At 43.9% G+C, this 12,164-nt stretch overlaps 1 protein-coding gene across 8 annotated transcripts in view; it reads right to left on the bottom strand.

Annotated features, from left to right (window-relative positions):
* LOC139563787 (1-phosphatidylinositol 4,5-bisphosphate phosphodiesterase beta-1-like) overlaps window positions 1-12,164 on the bottom strand; it is a 36,590-nt gene that overhangs the window by 22,080 nt on the left and 2,346 nt on the right. For all 8 annotated transcript variants that reach the window (XR_011672637.1, XR_011672635.1, XR_011672636.1 and 5 more), the window contains exons 2-10: window positions 8,955-9,032; window positions 8,508-8,576; window positions 8,127-8,267; window positions 7,943-8,022; window positions 7,497-7,550; window positions 6,955-7,030; window positions 6,680-6,780; window positions 4,904-5,067; window positions 4,661-4,807 (exon numbers count right to left, since the gene is read on the bottom strand). Coding sequence is in view for 5 of the 8 variants with exons in the window: in XM_071382697.1 (XP_071238798.1) it covers window positions 4,661-4,807; window positions 4,904-5,067; window positions 6,680-6,780; window positions 6,955-7,030; window positions 7,497-7,550; window positions 7,943-8,022; window positions 8,127-8,267; window positions 8,508-8,576; window positions 8,955-9,032 (910 nt within the window). In the remaining 3 variants the exon portion in view is untranslated. The remainder of the gene's footprint in view (window positions 1-4,660; window positions 4,808-4,903; window positions 5,068-6,679; window positions 6,781-6,954; window positions 7,031-7,496; window positions 7,551-7,942; window positions 8,023-8,126; window positions 8,268-8,507; window positions 8,577-8,954; window positions 9,033-12,164) is intronic.

The following is a 12,164-nucleotide window of genomic DNA, read 5'->3' on the forward strand; positions in this document are numbered from 1 at the left end:
CCCACATTCTCATCCACGGGGCTGTAGTGGAGCAGGTTGAGAGCTTCAAGTTCCTTGATGTCCACATCACCAAAAAACTAGAATGGTCCAAACACCAAGACAGTCGTGAAGAGGGCACGACAAAGCCCATTCCCCCTCAGGAAACTAAAAAGATTTGGCATGGGTCCTGAGATCCTCAAAAGGTTCTACAGCTGCAACATCGAGAGCATCCTGACCGGTTGCATCACTGCCTGGTACGGCAATTGCTCGGCCTCCGACCGCAAGGCACTTCAGAGGGTAGTGCGTACGGGCCAGTACATCCCTGGGGCAAACCTGCCTACCATCCAGGACCTCTACAACAGGCGGTGTCAGAGGAAGGCCCTAAAAATTGTCAAAGACCCCAGCCACCCCAGTCATAGACTGTTCTCTCTACTACCGCATGGCAAGCGGTACCGGAGTGCCAAGTCTAGGACAAAAAGGCTTCTCAACAGTTTTTACCCCCAAGCCATAAGACTCCTGAACAGGTAACCAAATGGTTACCCGGACTATTTGCATTGTGTGCCCCCCCCACCCAACCACTCTTTTACGCTGCTGCTACTCTCTGTTTATCATATATGCATAGTCACTTTAACTATACATTCATGTACATACTACCTCAATTGGCCCGACCCACCAGTGCTCCCGCACATTGGCTAACCGGGCTATCTGCATTGTGTCCCACCACCCGCCAACCCCTCTTTTTACGCTACTGCTACTCTCTGTTTATCATATATGCATATAGTCATGTACATGTACCTACATGTACATAATACCTCAATAAGCCTGACTAACCAGTGTCTGTATATAGCCTTGCTACTATTATTTTCAAATGTCTTTTTACTGTTGTTTTATTTCTTTACTTACCTACACACACACATACCTTTTTTTTCGCACTATTGGTTAGAGCCTGTAAGTAAGCATTTCACTGTAAGGTCTACACCTGCTGTATTCGGCACACGTGACAAATAAACTTTGATTTGATAAATATACATACACACAGAGACACACACACATTTATAAATATACATACACAGATACAAACACACATTTGTAAATATACAGGTGAAGTTGGAAGTTTACTACTCTTAGGTTGGAGTCATTAAAACTCATTTTTCAACCACTCCACAAATCTCTTGTTAAAACCTTTCAGTGATACCCATCCCGGATCCGGGATCATCCTCATCAAAAAAGCTGACTAGCATAGCCTAGCCTAACGGGACAGGGATATCATATAATATAATTTTCATGAAATCACAAGTCCAATACAGCAAATGAAAGATAAACATCTTGTGAATCCAGCCATCATTTCCGATTTTTAAAATGTTTTACAGCGAAAACACAATATGTATTTCTATTAGCTAACCACAATAGCCAAAGACTCAACCGCATATTTTCACCATGTTTCTACCGCATAGGTAGCTATCACAAAACCGACCAAATAGAGATATAATTAGTCACTAACCAAGAAACAACTTCATCAGATGACAGTCTTATAACATGTTATACAATACATTTATGTTTTGTCCGAAAAATGTGCATATTTGAGGTATAAATCATAGTTTTACATTGCAGCTACCATCACAAATAGCACCGAAGCAGCCAGAATAATTACAGTGAGCAACGTGAAATACATAAATACTCATCATAAAACATTTATGAAAAATACATGGTGTACAGCAAATGAAAGATAAACATCTTGTGAATCCAGCCAATATTTCCGATTTTTTAAGTGTTTTACAGTGAAAACACAATATAGAATTATATTAGCTTACCACAATAGCCAAACACACAAATGCATTTATTCACCGCAAAAGGAACCTATCGCAAAAACCAGCAAAAGATATAACATTAATCACTAACCTTGAACAACTTCATCAGATGACAGTCTTATAACATCAGGTTATACAATACACTTATGTTTTGTTCGAAAATGTGCATATTTAGAGCTGCAAACCGTGGTTATACATTGTGAATATGTAGCAACATTTCCCCAGAATGTCCGGAGCTATTTTGGACACTCACCTAATCTGACCAAAGAACTCATCATAAACTTTACATAAAAATACTTGTTGTATGGCAAATGAAAGATACACTGGTTCTTAATGCAACCGCCATGCTAGATTTAAAAAAATATCTTTACCATAACATACAGCTTGCGTTATTACGAGACATCGCTCACCAAAACGGCGGAGAATAGGAATCAACATTTTCCACAGAAATACGAAATAACATCATAAATTGTTCTTACTTTTGCTGAGCTTCCATCAGAATCTTGTACAAGGAGTCCTTGGTCCAGAATAAATTGTTGTTTGGTTTTAGAATGTCCTTTTCTTCTGTCGAATTCGCGCCACAATGCTAGCCAAGGTTGATAACGTTCCCACCCTCTCGTGACGCAAAGAATGGAAAACTCCAAAAGTCCCAATAAACGTTGAATAAACTGATAAAACTCGGTTGAAAAAACCTACTTTACGATGTTATTATCACATGTATCAAATAAAATCAGAGCCGGAGATATTCGCCATGTAAACCGAAAGCTTTTCAGAAGCTAATGTCGAGCTCCGCCTCGCGCCTTGGTAGACAAAGGAAATTCCTGACCTGCCACTCCAAAAGCTCTCATTCGACCTCAGATCAAGCTAGACACCCCATTCCACCTTCCACTGCCTGTTGACATCTAGTGGAAGGCGTATGAAGTGCATGTATATCGATAAATATAAGCCAGTTGAATAGGCAGGCCCTGAAACAGAGCCCCATTTTCAGAATTTTCACTTCCTGTCAGGAAGTTTGCTGCCAAATGAGTTCTGTTTTACTCACAGATATAATTCAAACAGTTTTAGAAACTTGAGAGTGTTTTCTATCCAATAGTAATAATAATATGCATATTGTATGATCTAGAATAGAGTACGAGGCCGTTTAAATTGGGAACGATTTTTTCCAAAGTGAAAACAGCGCCCCCCCCTATTGACAAGAAGTTTTAACAAACTATAGTTTTGGCAAGTCGGTTAGGACAAATACTACTTTTTTTCCAACAATTGTTTACAGACAGATTATTTCACTTTTAATTCACTGTATAACAATTCCAGTGGGTCAGAAGTTTACATACACTAAGTTGACTGCATTTAAACAGCTTGGAAAATTCCAGAAAATGATGTCATGGCTTTAGAAGCTTCTGATTGACATAATTTGAGTCAATTGGAGGTGTACCTGTGGATGTATTTCAAGGCCTACCTTCAAACTCAGTGCCTCTTTGCTTGACATCATGAGAAAATCAAAAGAAATCAGCCAAGACCTCAGAAAAAAATTGTAGACCTCCACAAGTCTGGTTTATCCTTGGGAGCAATTTCCAAACGCCTGAAGGTACCACGTTCATCTGTACAAACAATAGTACGCAAGTATAAACACCATGGGACCACGCAGCCATCATACCACTCATGAATGTACTTTGGCGCGAAAAGTGCAAATCAATCACAGAACAACAGCAAAGGACCGTGTGAAGATGCTGGAGGAAACAGGTACAAAAGTATCTATATCCACAGTAAAATGAGTCCTATATCGGCATAACCTGAAAGTCCGCTCAGCATGGAAGAAGCCACTGCTCCAAAACCGCCATAAAAAAGCCAGACTACCGTTTGCAACTGCACATGGGGACAAAGATCGTACTTTTTGGAGAAATGTCCTCTGGTCTGATGGAACAAAAATACAACTGTTAGGCCATAATGCCCATTGTTATGTTTGGAGGAAAAAGGGGGACGCTTGCAAGCCGAAGAACATCATCCCAACCGTGAAGCACGAGGGTGGCAGCATCATGTTGTGGGGGTGCTTTGCTGCAGGAGGGACTGGTGCACTTCACAAAATAGATGGCATCATGAGGCAGGAAAATGATGTGGATATATTGAAGCAACATCTCAAGACATCAGTCAGGAAGTTAAAGCTTGGTCGCAAATGGGTCTTCCAAATGGACATTGACCTCAAGCATACTTCCAAAGTTGTGGCAAAATGGCTTAAGGACAACAAAGTCAAGGTATTTCAGTGGCCATCACAAAGCCCTGACCTCAATCCTATAGAAAATGTGTGGCAGAACTGAAAAGGTGTGTGCGAGCAAGGAGGCCTACAAACCTGACTCATTTACACCAGCTCTGTCAGGAGGAATGGGCCAAAATTCACCCAACTTATTGTGGGAACTTGTGAATGGCTACCCAAAGTGTTTGACCCAAGTTAAACAATTTAAAGGCAATGCTACCAAATACTAATTGAGTGTATGTAAACTTCTGACCCACTGGGAATGTGATGAAAGAAATAAAAGCTGAAATAAATAATTCTCTCTACTATTATTCTGACATTTCACATTCTTAAAATAAACTGGTGATCCTAACTGACCTAAGAGAGGGACTTTTTTACTAGGATTAAATGTCAGGAATTGTGAAAAACGGAGTTTAAATGTATTTGGCTAAGGTGTATGTAAACTTCCGACTTCAACTGTACACAGACACACACATTTATAAATATACATACACACACACACACCACATTTATAAATATACATACACACAGATGAAGTAGATTTGTCATCAGCTTCCAAGTGCGGTTGTGTGCGAGTCAAATCATAGGTGTGTGCGTGTGCTCATGTGTGCACGTTTGTGTGTACCTGTGAGGTAGGTGTTGTGTGAGGAGTTGATGAAGTAGTGAGACAGAGGGAAGGTCATGTCTTCAGACTGGTCTAGCTTCTCAGGAGGAATCACTCCATTCTCATCAGACACCAGGTATCTGCTGAACCCCTCCAATGTGATCAGCCCTACAGGACACACACACCCACACAAAGGAGGGTTATACACACTCACACAATCATGCACACACTCAAGTTTACACCCAGGCACAAATGCATGCACACCTTGTTTGAGCAGGCTCTGGTTGAATTCATATTTCTCCATCAGGGTCTGTGTCTGAGAGGGTCTGAGAGGAGGATACAGAATCTCATTCAGACGAGGATCTCTCTGCCTCTCGTTAATAAACTCTGTCATCTGATCCACAGACAGGTAAGCACCCTTAGCACCCCTGCAGAAAGAGAGAGCGAGAGAGAGTCAGGAATTAGTGACAGTACATACTGTTGAGAGAAGTTGCTGCAGTGAAGGAGACCCTGGGTCTCGACCCCGCCCTGTGCAACTGGGTCCTGGACTTCCTGACGGGCCGCCCCCAGGTGGTGAGGGTAGGTAACAACATCTCCACCCCGCTGATCCTCAACACTGGGGCCCCACAAGGGTGCGTTCTGAGCCCTCTCCTGTACTCCCTGTTCACCCACGACTGCGTGGCCATGCACGCCTCCAACTCAATCATCAAGTTTGCGGATGACACTACAGTGGTAGGCTTGATCACCAACAACGACGAGACGGCCTACAGGGAGGAGGTGAGGGCCCTCGGAGTGTGGTGTCAGGAAAATAACCTCATACTCAACGTCAACAAAACAAAGGAGATGATTGTGGACTTCAGGAAACAGCAGAGGGAGCACCCCCCTATCCACATCGACGGGTCAGTAGTGGAGAAGGTGGAAAGTTTTAAGTTCCTCGGTGTACACATCACGGACAAACTGAACTGGTCCACCCACACAGACAGCGTTGTGAAGAAGGCGCAGCAGCGCCTCTTCAACCTCAGGAGGCTGAAGAAATTCGGCTTGTCACCAAAAGCACTCACAAACTTCTACAGATGCACAATCGAGAGCATCCTGTCGGGCTGTATCACCGCCTGGTACGGCAACTGCTCCGCCCACAACCGTAAGGCTCTCCAGAGGGTAGTGAGGTCTGCAGAACGCATCACCAGGGGCAAACTACCTGCCCTCCAGGACACCTACACCACCCGATGTCACAGGAAGGCCATAAAGATCATCAAGGACAACAACCACCCAAGCCACTGCCTGTTCACCCCGCTATCATCCAGAAGGCGAGGTCAGTACAGGTGCATCAAAGCAGGGACCGAGAGACTGAAAAACAGCTTCTATCTCAAGGCCATCAGACTGTTAAACAGCCACCACTAACATTTAGCGGCCGCTGCCAACATACTGACTCAACTCCAGCCACTTTAAAAATGGGAATTGATGGAAATTATGTAAAAATGTACCACTAGCCACTTTAAGCAATGCCACTTAATACAATGTTTACATACCCTACATTACCCATCTCATATGTATATATACTGTACTCTATATCATCTACTGCATCTTGCCATCTTTATGCAATACATGTACCACTAGCCACTTTAAACTATGCCACTTTATGTTTACATACCCTACAGTACTCATCTCATATGTATATACCGTACTCTATACCATCTACTGCATCTGCCATGCCGTTCTGTACCACCACTCATCCATATATCTTTATGTACATATTCTTTATCCCTTTACACTTGTGTGTGTGTGTAAGGTAGTAGTGTGGAATTGTTAGGTTAGATTACTGTTGGTTATTACTGCATTGTCGGAACTAGAAGCACAAGCATTTCGCTACACTCGCATTAACATCTGCTAACCATGTGTATGTGACTAATAAATTTGATTTGATTTGATTTGATTTGATTTGATTTTAGACAGCTGAGTTCTGGCCGAGGACAGATGTGGGAAAGGGTCAGAAAGGGTCAGGGTTTAGAGTTGAGGCCAGGAGGTACTGATAGTACTTACTGCTGAGAGAAGACTGAGCTGAGTTCTGGCCGAGGACATAGGTGGGAGAGGAAAGATCTGTAAACGTCAGGAGTGAAGTCCTCAAGGGGAATAGAGTTGCTCTGCAAAGGAACACAAATACCACTGAGATGAGTCAGGTCTCAAGAAGTTATGATTTTAATAGTTGGCTTGAATGTGGGAGGAAAGAACTACCACTTAAAATACCACCAGTACTTCCAGTTTCAATATTGTATAGTTTGTTATATTGTATAATATTCCATAGTTATAATGTATACCCGTCCAAAGGGTAAGTTGCAGTGTTCCAAGGCCGTCTCCACTCTCTTTTTGTCTGCTGAGAACATGCGGACAATGCTGGGTAAAAGGGGCGGGACATGCGTAATATCGATCAATCACATCCTACAGGATTCAGCAGACACGGGAGTGATGATCAGTGTTCGAAGGGATGGGCCCTGAGCAAAGTGCTGCCATAGAGAATGATAGAGGCCTCTAGTGGCCAAAAGGCCATTTTGGCATTGGCAGCGCCATTCAGGGCTTCCCCCATGCGTCCACCATTTAAAGTAGTCAAAGTAGTTAACTGGGTGGGGATTCCTATGGGTTATAGCTCCATTGGCGCTGCCCATGCTGTCACAGACGCTATAATGGCACATTATAAAGATGAGTCCTTTATCTCTGAGCGCTGCACAGATTCACAAAACTTGATCCCATAATTAGTGGTTATTTAGGATACAAGGTGATTTATATAGATCAATGATTCTGCACAACGCCTTGCTCAGGACGACCCCCTAAATATATTGAGGAACCAATGGGATTTACTCACTTCTTCACTGGGATCCGCCCCTCTGAGTTTGGCTGCAAGGTCAGTCTGACGTACCTGTTAGAGAAAGATTGGGAAAAAGGGAGCGAGAAACTGAAGAATAAACACACCTCTGTCACGCCTACATTTCCAGTGATCTCCATCGCTATCACAAATCAGGCTGACACCAACGTTTCCCTTTAAAGCTGGAATTCGTAGCGATGAAACTGCCACTTCCGTTTACGATATTACAACAAAAAAGACGTTGCTTAAAACAACGAACACTGTTATTTCTCATTTGGACAACATTGCACCTCATTGCATGATAGAACAGAAAGGTTACCATGACACTGGATGCTCCTTTCCTCCTTTCATGAACAAAACCAAAACAATAACAAATATGCCTGGGAGGACCACTGTTTAACCTACTGCAGATTCAGCTCCAAAAATAATTTTCCTGATAGACTCACGCTTTCTCCAGACTGGTTTCTCTGTTCATGTTGTGACTCAGCAGGTTGGAGGCCAGGGAGAACAGCTCCTCAGCCCACTTCTATACAACACAAAGAGAGAGGGAGGAACATTCTGTGTGTGTGTGTGTGTCTGTGTGTGTCTGTCTGTGTGTGTGTGTGTGTGTGAATATGTATGTGTGTGTACCGTGGCCTCTTCCTCTTGCAGGGCCATGAAGTTGAGGTATGTGATGTTGACCATGTCCGCTCCTGTGACTACGGTCAACAGACGGTTCTCTATACGACCGACCAGGTTCCCCACATCAAGCAGCTCACGCAGCTTCGCCTCCTAGGGGGGACAGCAGGTCAGGGTTAGAGGTCAGGTTCAAAGGTTAGACCATGGGTGTCGTCTCCAGTCCTCAAGGGCAATTTTTTTTTAAATTTCCACCTGGTGTTTAATTTATCAGTGTTACTGATTTGTATTGTTAATTGGCTGAATCAGACTGAATCAAAGGTAATGATGTAAACCAAAAGGAGCTCGATTTGACACACCTGGGTCAAGGGTTTGGATGTCATGGGGGTTAAGTACCTTTGGTGTTTTGGTGCTCTTCCCTGTTCTGGCATCCTTTATATGGGTGATGTCTAAAAACTCTGTCTCCTACAGGAGAGATAGAGGCAAAGAGAGCGAGAGAGTAAAGACATGAGAAAAGGAGTGAGAGGGATGTTATAATATTCATCACTCACTCTAATCAATACACACACACAGGGGGACACACACAGGCGCTAATCAACACACACACACACACACACACACACACACACACACACACACACACACACACACACACACACACACACACACACACACACACACACACACACACACACACACACACACACACACACACACACACACACACAGGGTGACTAAGCCCCAGCAAGAAGAAGCAGGATACACAGTAGGAGTCCCAACGTGTGAGAGAGCATGGTGTCATCTCCTCTGTGTGTCTATATCTGTGTGTGTGCATGTGTGTACCTTGTTCTGATCAGTCCAGTGAAGAAAGTATCCGTGTGGATCCACAGTCAGGGTGATGGGAGTCACTGTCGAGAGATCCTGACCACATGGAGACAGATATTAGCACACACACACGCTTGACGTTGGTGGTTGTGATAACATATGTAATGTGCATTTTAATATATTGTATTGTGATTTCAGTGTGTGTGTGTATGTTTGAAGCTGAGTTGGGTTTGAATAAGCCATTGCATAAGCATGACTGACTGGTCCCGAATGACCTTTCTACTAAGAAATATATAGCGACCCACGCACAATGTATATAAGGCCCTCCCCCGCCCTCCATTCAGCAAATCGGACCACGATTCCATCTTGCTCCTCCCCTCCTATAGACAGAAGCTCAAACACGAAGCACCCATGGTGAGGACTATTCAACGCTAGTCTGACCAATCGGAATCCACGCTTCAAGATTATTTTGATCACGCGGACTGGGATATGTTCAGAGTAGCTTCAGAAAATAATATCGACACATATACCGATACGGTGAATGAGTTTATCAGGAAGTGCATAGGAGATGTTGTACCCACTGTGACTATTAAAACCTACCCCAACCAGAAACCGTGGATAGATGGGAGTATTCGCGCAAAACTGAAAGCGCAAACCACTGCATTTAACCAGGGCAAGAAGACTGGGAATATGGAAGAATACACACAGTGTAGTTATTCCCTCCGCAAAGCAATCAAGCAGGCTAAACATCGGTATAGGGACAAAGTTGAGTCCCAGTTCAACGGCTCAGACACCAGACGTATGTGGCAGGGTCTACAGACAATCACGGATTATAAAAGGAAAACCAGCCACCGACGTCTTGCTTCCGGACAGGCTGAACACCTTCTTCGCTTGCTTTGAGGATAATACAGTGCCACTGACGCGGCCCGCTATCAAGGACTTTGGGCTTTCCTTTTCCGTGGCTGACGTGAGTAAGACATTTAAGCATGTTAACCCTCGCAAGGCTGCTGGCCCAGATGGTATCCCTAGCCATGTCCTCAGAGCATGCGCAGACCAGCTGGCTGGTGTGTTCACAGATATATTCACTCTCTCCCTATCCCAGTCTATTGTCCCCACATGCTTCAAGATGGCCACCATTGTCCCTGTACCTAAGAAAACAAAGGTAATTGAACTAAATGACTATCGCCCCGTTGCACTCACCTCTGTCATCATGAAGTGTTTTGATAGACTAGTCAAGGATCATATCACCTCCACCTTACCTGCCACCCTAGACCCACTTCAATTTGCTTACCTCCCCAATAGATCCACAGACGATGCAATCGCCACCACACTGCACACTGCCCTGTCCCATCTGGACAAGAGGAATACCTATGTAAGAATGCTGTTCATTGACTAGAGCTCAGCATTCAACACCATAGTACCCTCCAAGCTCATCATCAAGCTGGAGGCCCTGGGTCTCAACCCCGCCCTGTGCAATTGGGTTCTGGATTTCCTGACGGGCCGCTTCCAGGTGATGAAGGTAGGAAACAACACCTCCTCTTTGCTGATCCTCAACACTGGGGCCCCACAAGGGTGCGTGCTCAGCCCCCTCCTGTACTCCCTGTTCACCCATGATTGCGTGGCCAAGCACACCTCCAACTCAATCATCAAGTTTGCAGACGACACAACAGTAGTAGGCTTGATTACCAACAACGACGAGAGAGCCTACAGGGAGGAGGTGAGGGCTCTGTGAGTGTGGTGCCAGTAAAATAACCTCTCACTCAACATCAACAGAACTAAGGAGATGATCGTGGACTTCAGGAAACAGCAGAGGGAGCACCCCCCTATCCACATTGATGGGACCTCGGCTCACTGACAAACTGAAATGGTCCACCCACATAGACAGTGTGGTGAAGAAGGCGCAACAGCGCCTCCTCAACCTCAGGAGGCTAAAAAAATGTGACTTAACACCTAAAACCCTCACAAACTTTTACAGATGCACAATTGAGAGCATCCTGTCGGGCTGTATCACTGCCTGGTACGGCAACTGCACCGCCCACAACCGCAAAGCTCTCCAGAGGGTGGTGCAGTCTGCCCAACGCATTACCGGCGGCAAACTTCCCGCCCTCCTGGACACCTACAGCATCCGATGCCATAGGAGGCCAAAAAGATCATCAATGACATCAACCACCCGAGCCACTGCCTGTTCACCCTGCTATCATCCAGAAGGCAAGGTCAGTACAGGTGCATCAAAGCTGGAACCGAGAGACTGAAAAACAGCTTCTATCTTAGGGCCATCAGACTGATAAACAGCCATCACTAGCACATCAGAGGTGGCTGCCTATAGACATAGATTAGGAATCACTGGCCACTTTTAGAAATGGATCACTAGCCACTTTAATATTGTTCCGTATCTAGCATTACTCATCTCTTATGTGTAAACTGCACTCCACACTATTCTACCGTATCTTAGTCACTTTTAAATTGTGTTTACATATTGCATCACCCATTTCATATGTATATACTGTATTGTATTCTATACTACACCACTGACTGTTAAACAGCCATCTCCAGCACATCAGAGGATGCTGCCTATAGACATAGATTAGGAATCACTGGCCACTTTAAGGAAATGAAACACTAGCCACTTTAATAATGTATCCGTATCTTGCATTACTCATCTCATATGTGTAAACTGTACTCTGTACTATTCTGCGGTATCTTAGTCACTTTAATTGTTTGTAAATATTGCATCACCCATCTCATATGTATATACTGTACTCTATACTATGCCACTGTATCTTAGTCCAATGCCGCTCTGACATACACTACCATTCAAAAGTTTGGGGTCACTTAGAAATGTCATTGTTTTTGAAAGAAAAGCAAATTTTTTGTCCATTAAAATAACATCAAATTTATCAGAAATACAGTGTAGACATTGTTAATGTTGTAAATTAATATTGTAGCTGGAAATGGCAGACTTTTATGGAATATCTACTATACATAGGCGTACAGAGGCCCATTATCAGCAACCATCACTCCTGTGTTCCAATGGCACGTTGTGTTAGTTAATCCAAGTTTATCATTTTCAAAAGGCTAATTGATCATGAGAAAACCCTTTTGCAATTATGTTATCACAGCTGAAAACTGTAGTGCTGATTAAAGAAGCAATAAAACTGGCCTTCTTTAGACTAGTTGAGTATCTAGAGCATCAGCATTTGTGGGTTCGATTAGAGGCTTAAAATGGCC

Source organism: Salvelinus alpinus, chromosome 34, assembly GCF_045679555.1.
Source record: "Salvelinus alpinus chromosome 34, SLU_Salpinus.1, whole genome shotgun sequence".
Taxonomy (NCBI): domain Eukaryota; kingdom Metazoa; phylum Chordata; class Actinopteri; order Salmoniformes; family Salmonidae; genus Salvelinus; species Salvelinus alpinus.